This window comes from Melospiza georgiana, chromosome Z, assembly GCF_028018845.1.
Source record: "Melospiza georgiana isolate bMelGeo1 chromosome Z, bMelGeo1.pri, whole genome shotgun sequence".
Lineage (NCBI taxonomy): Eukaryota > Metazoa > Chordata > Aves > Passeriformes > Passerellidae > Melospiza > Melospiza georgiana.
In genome coordinates, this window is record NC_080465.1 from 63,613,630 (window position 1) to 63,629,674 (window position 16,045).

Here is a 16,045-nt window from a genome sequence, read left to right on the forward strand (position 1 = left end):
GGCCGCAGAGCCAATGGGGGCGCAGCCGCGGCGGCGCCGCCCAGCGCGGGCGGGCCGGGGAGCGGTTCCGGGGCACGCGGCGCCGGCCCGCGATGAGCTCGGAGCGGGGGAACGTGTCCCGCACGCGGCCCCAGCGCCACCAGAACGCGCGCGCCTTCCAGAACGACAAGTACGACACCAGCGCCCGGTGCAAGGTAGGCGGGGGCGGGCCCGGGGCAAGGCAGGCGGGGGCGGGGCCGGGCCGGGGCCAGGCCGGGACACACGGGCCCGTCCCGGCCTCAGAAGCCGCCCCTCTGCAGGCGATGCAGCGCTTGGGGCCGGAGCGCTGGGAAGGGCGTCTTTCCGAACGCGTGGGCAGGCCCCCGCACGGCCTCTGAAGCCATGCCCTGTCCCTGTGAGGTCTGGTGCCAGGTCCTGATGGGCTTCGGGATCGCAGAGGAAGTCACGAGGCGCTGGATGCCGAGGGACCGTTTCAGGGATGGAGATACCTCTGGCCCGGCTCCGCCCGCACCAGGCACAGTGCTGCTAGGAGAGATTCGTAACAAGACATTTCAGACAGTTGTCGCTGTAGGCAAATGGGTAGTGTGAGACTTGAATTATACTTAGGACATGAAAGGACCTTGTTAAGCCAAAGAATTATAAGAGGAAGACTGAAATAAAGCGCATACATTTGTGCAGTGAGTGCAGCAATTAAATGTTCAATGGTGTGTTATCCATATGACTTCTTGAAAGGCGTTATCCATATGACTTCTTTTTTTTTGGTTTTCTCAAAGTATGTGACTATGTGGTCATAACTCAGAAATCTTAATGTTTTGAGAGCTGCATTTGGACAACTTTCCCCCATCCCACATAAATACCCAGCTTCAGTTGGCTTACGTTTGAGGTGACTTTCATGTGTGCTTTAATTTCTTTGTTTAAAAAGGGAGCTCTTTTGATTAGTTAGATAGAAAGGTGTGTTCAGCTTGTCTTGTCAGCACTTTTGCTACAAAAGTTATCATCTTCACTCTGTTGTTCCAGAAGACTGTTTTGTCTTTTTTTGGTACTAAGCAGGGAAGGGGAAACGGTCTACAATATATTCTTGAAATGCACTCTGTGCTTTTAGTTTTGATAACATAATATGTGGAAGGGGCTGAAGAACACGCAGGATGAACAATCTAGGAGAGTTTATCTGGTGCTATTGCTGTCATATCAATATCCCTTTAACTGAACCTGCCTGGGTTGTTAAAAAGAGCTAGGAGGAGGGAAACAAAGCAGTAAGTTAAAGCCCTGATGCCAAAGAGGGAGGTTTGGGTTTTTTGTGAGTTTGTTTTGGTTAGTTTTTGAGATAGTTTTTTTTAGGACTGGTTCTGCAAGTTGAACTTGCAGGCTGCTTTCCTGGGATTCTAAGCAGTGACAGTATTATTTATTGTATGAGTCAGTGCATGACCTCTGATAGGAGAGTATTTTCTGTCTGGTACAAACACACACACACAGAGAAATGTTATAGAGAGTCGGTCTATCAAAAAAGTTTTCCAAGGGAAACTGAATTCTGGTATCTGTTTTGTAACTGAAGTAATCACTTTAATACACACATGACTGTTTTTCTTCCCTTTGAAAATAATTGATATCCTATAGAACTGGCTACACAATGTCATGCACTCAAGAAAATATTTTTTTTAATGTGGCCAAGGTTAGCTGTGGACATCTACTTGTCTTTTTTTTTCTTTCCATTTAAAGCGAATTATTTCTTTTCTCTCTGTTCCTGCTGGTTCATGGAGAGGGCTGAGTGTGTGGAAGTAGCATCCTGAAGAATGTGCATCATATTCTGGGGTTAGGTAATGTTTGGTAAGGGGAAAGGATACGTTTATTTTTCTTAGGGCATCCTGTCATGTGCAAATTCAAGTCCTAAGGTACTGCCGTGTTTTAGGAATTATATTCCCCAGTTTAGTGTTGTAACTGAAACACTCTAAACCATGCACCACTCATTCACCTCTCCCTCTACCTATCTCCCTGCATAGGCCTGGAGAAGAGAATTGGAGGCACAAAAGGCAAGGATCACAGGTTCAGATAAGGACAATTTACTGGAAACAGCAAATGAAATAAGAAAACAGTCACAAGACATTTCAGACAGTTGTCACTGTAGGCAAGTGTAGAAGAGATGATTCACACACACAGGCGTTCACTATGTGGGACCCCTTGCAGTACCAGACCACACCATGCTATGTGGCCCCTGCAAAATAATGTGAGGTGCTATGGAATAACCTTAGTGTCCTAGAAAAATTAACCCTGACTTGGCCAGAACCAGGACAGGGGTACACAGGGGTCAGTATAATCATGCTAGCCCCATTTTGCTGTTTTAAAGAAGTTAGACTAGCAAAGATAAAGTGGTCATTAATGTCATAGTTTAGATATGGACTGTGCTGAATGGTGACGGTTTTGCATCTCTGTCTTTTGCAGTCCTGGATGATCAGATATGTCATGGATATTCAAGGTGTGATGAGGAAAAAGGAAGAAATCATAGAAAGTCTGTCATAGGGACTGAAAGGAGTGGAGCATACTTCTTTCTATTCAGTAGATCAAAAGAATACTTAAAGCTTCTCAAAGAAAATGGATCTCCTGAAAATCACTGTTAAACATAATGGGGGGGGGTTGTGTTTAGCCTGTCTTCTGTTGTACAGGCTTCTTCTGTCCAATGCAATGCTATCTTGAAAGGCTGCAAAATGTTTATCAGCTTAAAATTTGAATCCTGCTGCAATTGTACACTGCATTATCAATGTTGAATATTTACTAGAATACCTTCAGGTTGTACAGTGGGTGGAGTTGAGGTAGTTAATTATGGTGTTATTGCTATTTCTTTCAGTGAAGCAGGATCTGTAGAGGAAATTGATCTAATAGGATTTTGACATTTCTCTGCTGGCAGTCATTATCCAGTTGTTTTGTTTTGGTGTTTTGAAATGTTTTGTGCTTTTTGTCCGACACTGACTGTGTCATCCATTTTCTAATCTTAGAGGCCACAGACCTGATTACTTGAGAACATGCTAGAAGATCCACCTGTCTTTCCTCTAATGATCAGTCTTTACTGCAGCATTACTACAGAATTGCTCTTGAGGCTTGTTGAGGTGAAACATCCTTGCAACAAAGTACACTGCCTCTCTACTGTATTTGGGAAACAGCTACAGCAGTGCTGGAAAAGTGTGCATCTTAGGATGACCTGAAGAAGGAATAGCCAGGACAGGGTAAGACACTGTCTTGTTAGTTACTGAATCTTGGAATTTGTTTATTGGCGTTTGCATTACATGGTATATTCCAGAATAGCTCTTTGCAGCACCAAGCTGAGGAATATACATTATGTTATCTGAATATACATTTTATGTAAAGTATATTACAAAAGTCATCATGAAAACTGCAGTAGTTCTAGAAATGAAAGCAAATATCATTTAATGAGAACATTTAGAATTCCATTGTAGTAAGATGGTAAACCACAAAGTGATTCCTATTTACACTCAAACGATTGATTTGTTTCTCCATTTCATTATTTTAATTAAGATGATAATTCATATTTCCCTAAATTTCAGGGTTTATTACCTTTGAACCTCAGCTTTACCGCAGTATTAATGTCAGTTACTTTTTCAGCCAGGTGCATGGATAAATCACTTGTTTTAGTTGAAACACTGGTTTAGACTGTGGGAAAGCACTAGGTAGAGAACAGCTGAATGTAGAGCTTAAATGCTGAGTCAGTAATCTTATTTTGAAACACAGAAGGGAGATAGAGATAAACCAGTGGCTGACTGGAATTGTTAGATAACCATATTGCAGTTTTTTAGATAACGTTCTTGCTGCAGCGTAGAGTAGCTTGGTAGGCTGAAGTCTACTGTCTGGCCACTCCTTTTACTCTGGGTTCAGAAGTACATTCCGTCTTGGGTTGTAGCCTTTCATGTAGGGAGAATAGGAGCAAATATAATATCTGTTTTGGACTCTAACCCAACTCTGGAGGTGGGGCAGAGAGTGAGAGACAGAATGCGTGGGTAGGTGCTGGAGGTGTGTCTGGTGCGTATGTATGTGTCTTTGTGTATTTTCCATTCTTTCTGGGGGAGATGATGAGAGTCCTTCCAGTGCTCTCTTAAATGCTATATGCGTATGTTCCTTAAGTTTTGAAATACTTGATGAGAAAACATCTGTAGAAAAAGGATTTTCAAGTAATGCTGATACAATATGGGAGCAACTGAAGCTCTATGGGGGACAATTTTAGCCTGTGTAATGTGTACTGGAACCGTGAAATCTGGCATCTGGTGGCTCAGTTTCATGTTTGTCAGTCTGCAGTGACCTACTTTAACTGCTTAGTAGTCATGCGCTGGAGGTCCTGTGGAGTTTTGTTTTTTTTCTTTTTTTTTGATAAGTTCATTTGTTCAGAAATCCTGCATTCACCCTTGTGCTGCATTCAGCCTTGCTGGTTGAAGCAGTGCCACCTGTCTTTCTTACAAGGAAGTTTATGGGTGGCATTAACATTACACTCAGTTACAGCAGAATGGACCACTGATATGTGCTCAGTAGAAGGAATCTGCTTTCAGTAGAGGAAATCAAAATACCCATAGGTTCACACATAATTAGAAGCTTACAAACAGATGGTGAAGCTTCTTTGAAGCCCTGTCATTACATCCTACCTGGGAGCACTTTAATGCTAGTTTTAGCTAGGGATTATTTTGTGTGCCAAGTTAGTAGGTGTAGGTGCATTCGTTTACTTTAATACATTCTGAACTGCTTTTGGCAGGTTGTTAGGTGATTTAATGTTAGGTTATGTGATCAGAGGATGTTGATTCGTTAATATACAACTGAATGTGCTTATGGTGTGCACATGGAGCATTTTGTGGCGTCATACCTTAAGGCTGCTCAGGTATGTCTGTATTGCATAACTGTAATTTCCCTGGAGAATGCATAGATGTACCACAAGCACTGGATGAGTTGCACTTTTCCTTGGAGCAAAGTATGCTAAAGAAAAGAGAGAGCTATTGACTAAAACAAGGAAATAAGCATAAAGAAAACCCCAGAGAAACTGCTGCAACATAAACATAATCTAACATGTTGGAGTAGTTTTCACACCAATAAATTAATTTTACACCAAGAAATTAATTTCAAGTGCTACCTCCTATTTGTGTGTGAGGCCCTGACTACCTGCATAAAAGCTGGGTAGAAAAGTTTGAAAAGAATAATGAAGTTTACTAGCTTTTTTTAGAGTTTTGTGTGGTCTGTTGGGTTTTTTAATACCCTCAAGGAAAAGCAAGCTATTAAATGGGCAAAAGGAAAAAAAATGTGTGTTTGTGAAAGTTGAAACAATATACAAAATATATTAAAAAGTAAGTATTAATATGAAAAGTAAGCACCAGAGGAGTTTATTTGACTTCCCCATTCTGACCAGGAACTGAGAAACAAGAAAATGTGTCTTCAGGTTTATTATGAGAACTTCTCTCACATGCTTTTTTAACATTTTCAAAAATCTGAAAAAACAGACTATTCAAATTTTTAATTAGGGACATCTTTCTTTACTTCTTCAAGTCAGCATTGCTTTTGAAAGTGGTGTGTTATGGGTTGTTTTGGTCAGGGGAGATGCTGAATGAAGTGTGAAAAAACACAGTAAATTAACAATTTATTTTAGTAATGGTTGCACATAAATACCAGGCCTTTTTTTCTGAGCAAAATAAATCTAAAAGACAAACACAAGTTAAACTCTCTAACTGCTTTCTTTACATCAATCCATCATTCTCTATTGACTTTCTAAACCAGCTGCCTGGTGGAGTTGTAAAGTCTTAGTGGCTCTTGTATTCAGATGTGCTGAGCCAATGATTAATTACAACGCCTCATACTTGAGGCATCAAAATTGAGTAAAAAATACAGGAAATTGCTGAAGAAGGGGAAGATGCTCTATGTGTGCCCCTCACAAGGAGGAAGTTAGAACTTAAAGCTATTGTCTTTCCTCCAGTTGGTGACCTTCTGAGCAGATGCAACTTGAATAGGTGCGTAAAATTTGTGCTATTACCACGCTGAAGCTTCCAGGCATCTTTATACCTGGATCAGGATAGTTAAAGTGATTTTTGATGCACATAAATGTGATGACAGAATCATGTAATGGTTTGGGTTGAAAGGGGCCTTAAAGGTCATCTAGTTGCAAACCCCCTCTAGTCCTTCTGCTAGCAAGGGTGGTCTACTTAGTGGCCCTCCTTTGGACTTGCTCTGATAAGTCCATGTCTTTCTTATGTCATCTCATCATCCAGATCTGAATGCTTATGTGGTGTCTCACAAGAGCAGTGTGAAGGGGCAGAATCCCCTCCCTTGCACTACTGGCCAGATTTATGGGCTGCAAGCTGCCAACTCATGTTGAGCTTCTCATCCACCAACACCCACAAAGCCCTTTTCCTCAGAGTACTCCTGTCCATTCTCCACCCACCTTGTGTTTGTGCTTGGGATTGCCGCAGTCCATGTGCAGGACCTTGCACTTGGCCTTGTTGAACATCATGAGATTTGTACAGGTTCACCTCTCAGACCTGTCTAGGTCCCTCTGTATGGCATCCCTTCCCTCCAGTGTGCTGATCACATCATACAGGTCGGTGTCATTGGCAAACTTGCTGAGGGTACATTCAGTTCCACTGTGCAAATGCCTTCTACATGTCCGGGGAAAACAGGTTTTCTGCCTCCTGTATCCCTCCTGAAAGGACCCACATTTTCCCAAGTCTATCTTTGATTACTGACATACTTAAAGAACCTTTTTTTTCTTATCCTTGACATCCTTTACTAGATTTATTTCTGCCTGTACTTTAGCTTTCCTAGCCATCTCCTTGGCTCCTTGGCTTGTTTTGTGTGTATTCCTCCCAGCCTACTTTCCCTTGCTTGCACCCTCTGTGAGCTAGCTGTTTAAGTTTCTCTAGGAGCTCTTTGTCCACCCATGCAGGCATCTCAGTTTTCTGTCTTGATTTGCTCTTTGTCGGGATGCATTGCAACTGAACCTGAAGGAGACAACTGTTCAGTATCATCTACCTCTTTTGAGCCACTCTTCCCTCCACAGTTCTATCCCATGGCATTCTACTAAGGAGATCCTTGAAGATGCCAAAGTCTGTTCTCTTGTGGTACAGGGTAGTGATCTTCTTCCTGAGCTCCTCGCTGCCCCAAGGTCCTTAAAATCCACTGCTTCATGGTCACTGCAGCCCAGGCTGCCCTCAAGCTTCACATTCACCAGCTCCTCCTCGTTGGTGAGAACAGGGTCCAGCACAGCACCTCTGCTTGTTGGCTCCTCCCTCACTTGGAGAAGGCAGTTGTCATCAGCGTACGTGAGGAACCTCTTGGATTGCCTGTGCCCTCCTGTAGTGTCCCTTCATCTTTGGCATCTTCAGCTTTTGGGATGGTCTGTGTTTCAGTTTGATTGGAAAAAGAAGAAAAAAGAAACTCATCCCTATGTGGTTGTTGTGTATTCTGGAGCCAGATGATGAGAGTGTTGGGGTGGGGAAGAGCTTTATAAAGCTCCATGAACAATGACTGTGTATTTCCTTGTTCCATAGCAAATATTAAGCAGAGTTTTTAATAGGCTGCCTGTTTGATGAACTTTGGATTTGCTTCAGTTGAGAGGTTTCTGAAGTAGTTTCTGATCATTCTTCAGGGTGTGCAGTCCTGAACACAGGCTCTTGCATTCCAGGAGCTTTAGGCTTTGCTGAGCCTGCCCCTGGATCACTCCATGGCACAGCTCCCAACCCCAGCCCCAGCTGTGATGTCAGGATGTGTTAAGGGAATGTGCATCATTTTCATCCAGGAAGCTAACTGCTTCTTTGGAAGACCAGCCATCTCCCTTCAGCTTAAGCTTCTGCAGTCTTTGGACTTTCACCGGATTCTGCCTTAGCAAAACTAAAACCAGCTGGTAACAATAAATGTATCCCTACCTGGAAAAACGAATTACAGTGTATCTTACTGGCCTCCTGCAGTCAATGCAAGGCCGGGGAGTGAGGGGGAGCACTGGGAAGTTCATGCTAGTTTGCACCTTGTGGGCCATAGTGCCTGGAGCCTTGCTTCATGCTGGTCAAGTGCTGAAAACAAGGCTTGTCTTTGAACTGCATGGATTTTGAAAGACTGAACACAGGCACTGCTCACAGCAGTTTGAATTGAAAGATACTGAATTGTGAGATATTAAATTGCCTTTAACAATTATCTACTAGGAACTTAATGATGATTTTCTTCTCTCAGAAATTTTGCACATTAAGTGTTTGTTGGTATTTTTTGGAAAATATATCCATAATGCAGCAGAACAACAACTTTCTGTATTCAAAATTCAAGCAGTATGCAAAACCTTGTTTGGTTATTTTCTTAATATGCCAAGTCTGTATTTGATCATTTAGAAAATAATTTTCTTTTAACTGAAGCAGCCAGAAAGCACCACACATTCAGTTAACCACACCACAGGAAAATTCATATTGAATGAGCAAGTTTAATGAAAAAGGAGACAATGGAACATAAGTCGCAGAGTATAGTTTCACTTGAAAGTAGCGTCTCCTCTGCCGTATAAATTTTTTTTAATAGAATAAGATACTGAGTTTTTAAAGCTTGCCTTGTTTTTTTGGTCTTATGTATTGAAGTAGAGCTTTGTGGAGTAGTAAGAAACTGTTGTGAGTCATAAAAGCAGGAAGTTACTTCAGAAGATGCTGTATTCATAGAATATTTTTTTTCAGTTTATTTGTGAAAGAGTGACATCAATTGAAGTCCAGATTAATGCAGAATTGCTCCTTTTAGGTATGCTAAGAAGTAGATGTGGTTTAAACAATTTTAATAATGCAATGTTGATGTGGTAGGCATTTTTAAACTATCTTAAAAAATACATTTTTTGTTATATGAGATTTTTAACCCTGAAATTTCTAGTTTTAAATTTCTCAATAATCTTGAACACCCATATGATAGACAACATTAGTGCTGGCATTCTTAAATAGAGAAGAAATAAAATTGGATTGAGTTTACAATGACATAGCTTGTTATTTAAGGTAAAAGTGTGATTTGGTACCATTTCCCATCTCAGAATAACTTCTCTTGTGCAAATACTACTAGCCAGTTGACATTTTATATTTCTGAGAAAGCTAAACACAAAATGTTGTAGGAGATATTAAGGTAAATTTTTCATTGTCTTGAAAATATACCATGGTTTAAGTTACCATTTAAAAAAACATTATCTTAGATGCAGAGAGCAAAAATATTTTTCATAAAGGAAGGCTAGGATTAGAGAGAGATTGAATAATTTGACTGCAAGTAGTGTGTGGATTCCACTTTGTTGTTATCTGAGCAAAAATCCTGAGACTATTTAAACTATGTAGTATATTGATAGCTTGAGCTATAAGTTAAATGCTACATCTTGTAAGTTGTCTTCTTTGGACAAAATCTGTGTATTTCAGGGCTTATTTCTTTTTTTATCCATTTTGTAAAATTTCTAGAGATGAAAAGAATTAAATACCTACAGTAATCAATTCTCAGCACTACAATAACAGAAAGAAGTATGAGTATTAAGATAATTAAAACAATAATAATCATCATCATCTATTCTTTAATTTCAAGGTATCCTTTCCATTGAAGAAAATCTGTAGACAAATGTATATGAAAAGCTTAATGTTAATACCAAGCAAACATGTTTATAGTACTGTATCAATTATAAGGTGGGTAAAATGCTTTCTAAGCAAGATTTTACTCTTTACAGCAGGAAGTCATCAATGTATTTTTTTTTTGCTTATTCAGAAAATAAATGCTAAGCTTCATGATGGAGTGTGTCAGCATTGCAAAGGTATCTTGGAGTGGCGAGTAAAATTCAGAAAGTACAAGCTACTGACAAAACCTAAAAAATGGTGAGTAAATATATTTTTTTGTTAATTGTTGGTCATGTAGTTTGTGAGCTTTTGGAAAATATTCTGGCTTTGGAAACTCAGAAGAAGAAGCTGGTATTATGCAATGTTAATTTTCTAATCCTTAAGTCTTTTGTTGCAAACTTCTGAAAAAGGGACACAGAGGAAGAGCAACTGCTTCCCTCTTTGCTGTTAAAACTGGTTGAACTGTGGACCTGTAGGTTTCCAAGACTGTCAGTGTCTTCCTGAACAAAAAGTCTTACTGACCATTTACTGACCTTACAAAAACACAATTTTGTAAGGTCTTGTTTCACATCTGTATTAGAGGGATCTGCACATCTCTTGACTTCTGTACTTTGCTAATGTTTGCAATACATGCATTTCATTACCTCTTAGCATGTTTTCTCTTTTCTGTAAGAAACTATAATCCTAAGTAGCAAATGTTGGCATTGTTTGCATAGAGTTCTGTATTGCTTGTTTTTGTGTAACTCTATGGCAAAGATGATAAATACTTTAACCTATCACAAACACATAATTATTTTAGTTTTCTGAAGGAGATGCTCTCTGCTTCCTTCTTATTTGCTCTGTTGCAGAGGTCCTTACCTCCTGCAGTAGCAGACACAGCCAGTGTTTCAGCAATGAAACACAGAACTCAGAGAAACCACAGCTGGGCTGTGCGCACAGTACAGCCAGGTTTGTCACAGTAGCTTGTATTTTGGTATTACTAACCAGTTTCACCCTTTCATGTAAAGAATAAATGATTAGGTAGAAGGCTTGCTGAATAAAAAATAAGAGTTCTATGTTCTGTGCACCACAGATGAAGTTGGGTTTTCCACTTTTTTCTCAAATAACTATGTTATTTGTGCATCCTGTTTTGGTTTTTTTTCCCAAAGGGAAGAGAGGAGGCAAAACCCCCATGTAAATTAGGGAAGCATTGAACAGCTTCTTAATTGTTCTAAACAACTGTTTAAAGAACTGTTTAAACAACTGTTTTGAAGAACTGTTCTAAATGTTCTGAAGTGACATTTTAGAACAGCAGCTTATAAAAGAATATGTGATGTTCTCTCTCATATTTTTGAATGAAGAAGTTGTTTCTCAGGGCATTCTGACTTTACAGGTCATGATTTCTATGCCAGCAGTACAATGGCTGGGTGACCCATTGTTCTGAAAGGATAACACTAGGAAAATTTTCAACATATGAAGCTTCTGGGTGAAATGAAAGCATAATAGACATTAAAAATGTGACAATTAAAAAAAAAAAGAATCTTTATGTTGCAAAAGATGGGGATGGAGGACTTCCCTGTACCTCAATTAATACCTCAATTATTTTTAGTTTTATAACATCTTTAAAATTATGAGTCTTAGTATAACCACGAGTATTCCCTACTTTACTTCTCAGTGTTTAATTATTAGAAGGCAGACTGTTTTCAAAAAAATATATAGATCTGTCTTGCATTGGTATTGCCTCTGTTTAGTAAGACATGTCTGGGAAGAGCTTTTGAGGCATTAAAAATTACTGTCAAGAGATCAGCATTACATGGGATATATTGTTCCAGTTATGTTCTCCAGATATACAAGGCTTTAGAAATGCTAGCTGAATGTTAAGCCATAGAATTTTGGAAATTACAAAATCCACAGAATATTATCATATTTTGAAAAAGAATAGCCCAAGCCCTCTACCTTATTAGGTTGGATTTGTTGACAATACTATTCCATGCAGGCTTATGTTCATAGAAAACAAAGTCTAGCGCTCATTCAGTTTATATTCTGAGAAGTTCAAGAGGAAGTAATTTCAGTGTTTCAGCTGAAAGCTTTTTATTTGTAAAGTCCATGTACTTTTTCATGCCATATGCTGCTTTTATCCTTAAACTGGAAGTTCTGCAATTTTAAAGTAAAAACTGCCTACTGAAATGAATGGAAATGTTTATTCTGTCAACTTAAATATAAAATTCTTTATTTAATGCTTCTTTCTCAATACTTGTTTTATTAATTCTTCCTGAGGAAAGTAAGGGAGAGGGGTGAATGGCAATGATTTTGATTATGCTACTTGATAAAACATTGAGTGTTTAATTTGAAATCAGCCGAAGATGTGTTGTTCCTCTTTTGTATATTGTATTTGAACACAGAATGTTTAGTAAATGACCAAAATATTTTTTGAATCATATTTTCTTTCTCTTCACAGTGTGAAATGCCTCCAGAAGACTGTAAAAGATCCTTATCATATTATTTGTCGACCCTGTGCTGGTAAACTAGAAATTTGTGCTAAGTGTGGGAAACAAGAAGAAATAGTGATTCCGTAAGTAGCTCATAGAGTACATAGTTTCAGTCCTGTTCTGATAATTCCCCTTGTAATAAGCCTTGTTTGGAAACTGCCAAGAAGCTGTCGTAATTTATGCCATATTCTCAATTATCCCAACATGAATCAGTAGGAGTCATTTTCCTCACTTTCTTCAGATGCAGCTGGGGGTAAAATGCTTATTGATGTTAGTGAGGCTGAGACAACAAAAGTCCTACTTGGATAAGACATTTTAGCACCAATGGGTAAATTGTATTTCTTCTTAACAAAGCACTTCAAAATGGGTTTTGGTGTAGAGCATCATAAAATATGCACAAGCCGCTTTACTGTTTGCATTTTGTTTGCCACTTGATGATTCAGTTACTAGTGAGCAGAAGAACTACACCAGGACTGATATTAAGCACAGTTACCACGGTACATTTAGCAGGCTTTTGGCTTTTTTTACTGGTGCTTTCTATTGGGCATGTCACATGAAACATTAATTTAGTAGTTTGTGACAACAATCCAGCAGTTGCTTGCTTGGTCAAGCTGTTCAAATATTTACTTTTCTTTCTTTGCAGTCTCCTCTGTACTAAATACTATTTTATGCATACTTTACTGTGTTTTATATCCTTCCTATTTAGTGTGAAGTAACTTTAGGGACTTTTATTGCCCCTCCTCCTTCTTCCCATCTCCTGCCATCTTCCATCCTACATTGGGATGGAATGCCAGGAAGATATTCTATCCTCCATCCCATTCTTGTTGAAATTCCTGAAGTGCTGATAATATCCCTCTTGCTTTCTACAGGATTGATAAAGGACAAGACAGAACTGACAGTGAGACTTCTAAAGATGGCCAAGAGAGCACTAAATTGAAGGATGAGCTGGATTTTGGTACAAATTTCCGTAGTGGAGACAGTGATGAAGATTCTGATGTGCTTGAAGAACAATTTAAAAGTATGAATTTTGAAAAAACTGAGAGCTAAAAGGCCGTGTTTATGCAAGAGTTTATATGCCATCAAATGTGGTAAACCAGTGCTTGCCCTTAAACTGCTCCAAACCCTGATTAGACATGTAAGGTCCTTGTATGTTAATTTTGGCATTGTGTATGATGATGCATGTGGGGATTTGTATTAATACACATTTTTATGTATTTGGAACAGAATTTCTTTGAAAATATTCAGAAAATATTCCATTTTCTATCTGTAAGCATAGTTATTTATTTCATACATATAACAACGTCCTGTTTTTATGGAATAAAGTCTCTTTGTAATTGTTTGAAATTCAGTATTATGTGACTGTCAGAAGTGTTATTGCCACCTGGAAACCTGCCTGAAAGTCTAGAGTAAACACAGATAGGAAGAGCTAAAGCAGCTGTAGTGGTTTTCTGGAGGCAGAACTTGCAGCATGCTGTCAATGAGTTTCCAAATGGGGTCTCACCCTAGGCCAAAAATTTTGTTCCTTTTTTTTTTTCCCCACAAAAAAGAAACAAGTGTATAAATGCCATCACCAGTACAATTCCTGAACAGTTAATGCTTATTTACCATGTATAAGCGTGCATTACAGATTTCTGACCTTTTTGCTACCAATATTTTGTAAAGAAGAAACCTGAAGGCTTTAGAATTTCTCATCACACTTTCATTTCATTTTCAGAATTCAGAGATTCATCTGGATCTGATGTAGTTTTCTCTGATATGAAAAGACTTGCGTAGTGGAGTGATGCATATAAAGTTACTCCCTTCCCAGTTTCTATTCCAGTGTTGATTAAGCTGTACAAAGAACTTAACTGAAGTTGCAGTAACTGTCTTTACAGGATTTAGGATGGCTTGATTTCTTTTGTCTTCCTACTCTTTACATTTAACTAACAGTATATATACACATTAACCTAAGACAATATGCTATGCCACATCTGCTTTGCTGCTTTGCCTGATTTGCTGTAGTGAGCATGGAAAAATTTGATTCTCCAACTGCATTTTTCAAATGCTCTGTGAGGAAGTTCAGCTCTGAGGTTGTTGCCCATCCCTGCCTTGGAATGAAGGAAATACTGAAACTTGATTCTTTGGGTGCAGATAAGCACCCGATGTCTTTCCTGTCAAGCTGGAAAACACCAAGTGTTCAGTGGCAGAAAAGGAGTTGTCAGGTGTGTTCAGAAATGTTGGATCTAAAGGTTATCTGGAGGTTTCACTGACAGATAAGTCCTCCCAACAGCACAGCAATGACATCTGACTTAGTGTCACATCTGTTGTCCTGTCCATTGACGTCAGCAATGGCAGAGTAAACAAGGAATATCCCATGCACACACTGCAGATGACCACATAGGAGGGTGCATGGAAGGAAGTTATAAGTAATCTGGATTTAGCTTCAGAAAGGGTCTCTCTGAAGGGAGAACCAAAAGTGAATTTGGCTTTTGAAAGTGCCATACATGTGGGAAATGTTCATCCAGTTGGAAAAATTTGTAATGGCCTTGTTCTTTGTTAAAGGTGAGAGGAAATCCTGGAATGATAGGAAAGCATGTGATGGAACTGGCAGAAGCTGTATAATGAGAAAATAAGGGGAAGAATTCTCTTCTCATAGTGGTGACAAAACCTGTCAGTACCAGGAGTGAGCAGAGTGACAGAGATAAACAATGTGTTGCAACACAGTGCAAAAATGTTTGTACAATGGGAAAGTCCTGTGAAGTCTTCATGCCACATTCCTGATGCTCTGTTCAGAGCTGGTACTATAGCTAATGAAACTGCTGTGGGTGAGCACAGCTGCAGTGTTGGCTGGCTGGTGTTAGTCCAGCCTGTCTGCAGACAGTTTTGGTTCTGGCAAGCCTTCTGTCTTTGGTTGTAGCTGTGGCTGAAGGATATACTGCTGGAAATAATTTCTGCACACCGTTTAACATGGTGGTTGTCTTGGTGGTGAGTCAGCTTGTAAAATGGCAGCTTTGCAAGGGAAAAGGAGTTTGCATTATACTGAAGATTAGGATATATTTGGAACTGCATTAAACTATTATAACTCATGCTATAAAAGTTCTGGGTATCAGGAGTTTGGTTTTGTCTCTTTTTGAGGAACTTATTGAACAGAGGATAATGCGGGAGTGGGCCCCTTTAAATACTGATCTTCAGTATAATCATATAGAAATGAGAATATTTTTTAAAAGGTGATCAAAAGTCATCAAAGATTTTTTATATCTTTGGGGTAGTCATCTAGATGGAATGATTTTTAGTTTTTAATTGAGATTTTGAAACCTTTCCGCCTATTCTTTCACAAATAATAATTAATTTGTTTCTATAAACATGAGAGGAAATGAAAAATACCACAGTGCCTGCAGGATACTGAGATGCAGTTTAAACAGTGTGACTGATCAGAGGCTCCAGGATTTGTGTGGACCTTGCAGTGCCTCACCAAGTACATTACTGAAGAAGAAAATGATAGATGTTAATTAGTCATCTGAAGAATACTTGATGCATCACTAGTGATGCAGTGATGTCACTGACAGCTGAGTTCCTGTTACCAGGTTGCCCTTAGGAGTGTCATTTGCCATGACTCAACACTGAAGTAATTAATGAGGTTGTGGACTGCCAGTATGTGTGAGGCAGGCATGCCAGATGATTCTTACTCCACAAGGGGAAATGCTCATCATAGCTGGAGCCGCCAGAATTCAACATGCTTGACTTGCACACATTTCTGGGAACCAAATTCCTATGTATAAGGACTTCTTGAGACAACCTGGATTTATTGCAGAATGATGAGAATCTGATGTGGACACAATGCTACATTCTAGAATAATTCCTTAACAATCTTCTTTGTCAAAGTTCACAGGCATCTCTGAGACATCCTATCATCAAATGTTTTGCAGGATCAGGTAATGTAAAAAACATTGCCCCATGATTTTACTTCCAGTTTTGCATGGGCTGAGCTCTTCTATTCTTGTCTTGGCTACTTGTTAATCT

At 39.3% G+C, this 16,045-nt stretch overlaps 1 protein-coding gene across 1 annotated transcript; it reads left to right on the forward strand.

Moving 5' to 3' along the window:
- The first annotated feature begins 60 nt into the window (after positions 1-60).
- Positions 61-13,394, forward strand: CZH9orf85 (chromosome Z C9orf85 homolog). The gene is made up of 4 exons (XM_058044291.1): positions 61-194; positions 9,730-9,836; positions 12,016-12,129; positions 12,916-13,394. Exons 1-4 carry the CDS (start codon positions 93-95, stop codon positions 13,091-13,093), a joined length of 501 nt encoding a protein of 166 aa, XP_057900274.1. The 5' UTR covers positions 61-92; the 3' UTR covers positions 13,094-13,394.
- The last annotated feature ends 2,651 nt before the right edge of the window (positions 13,395-16,045 follow it).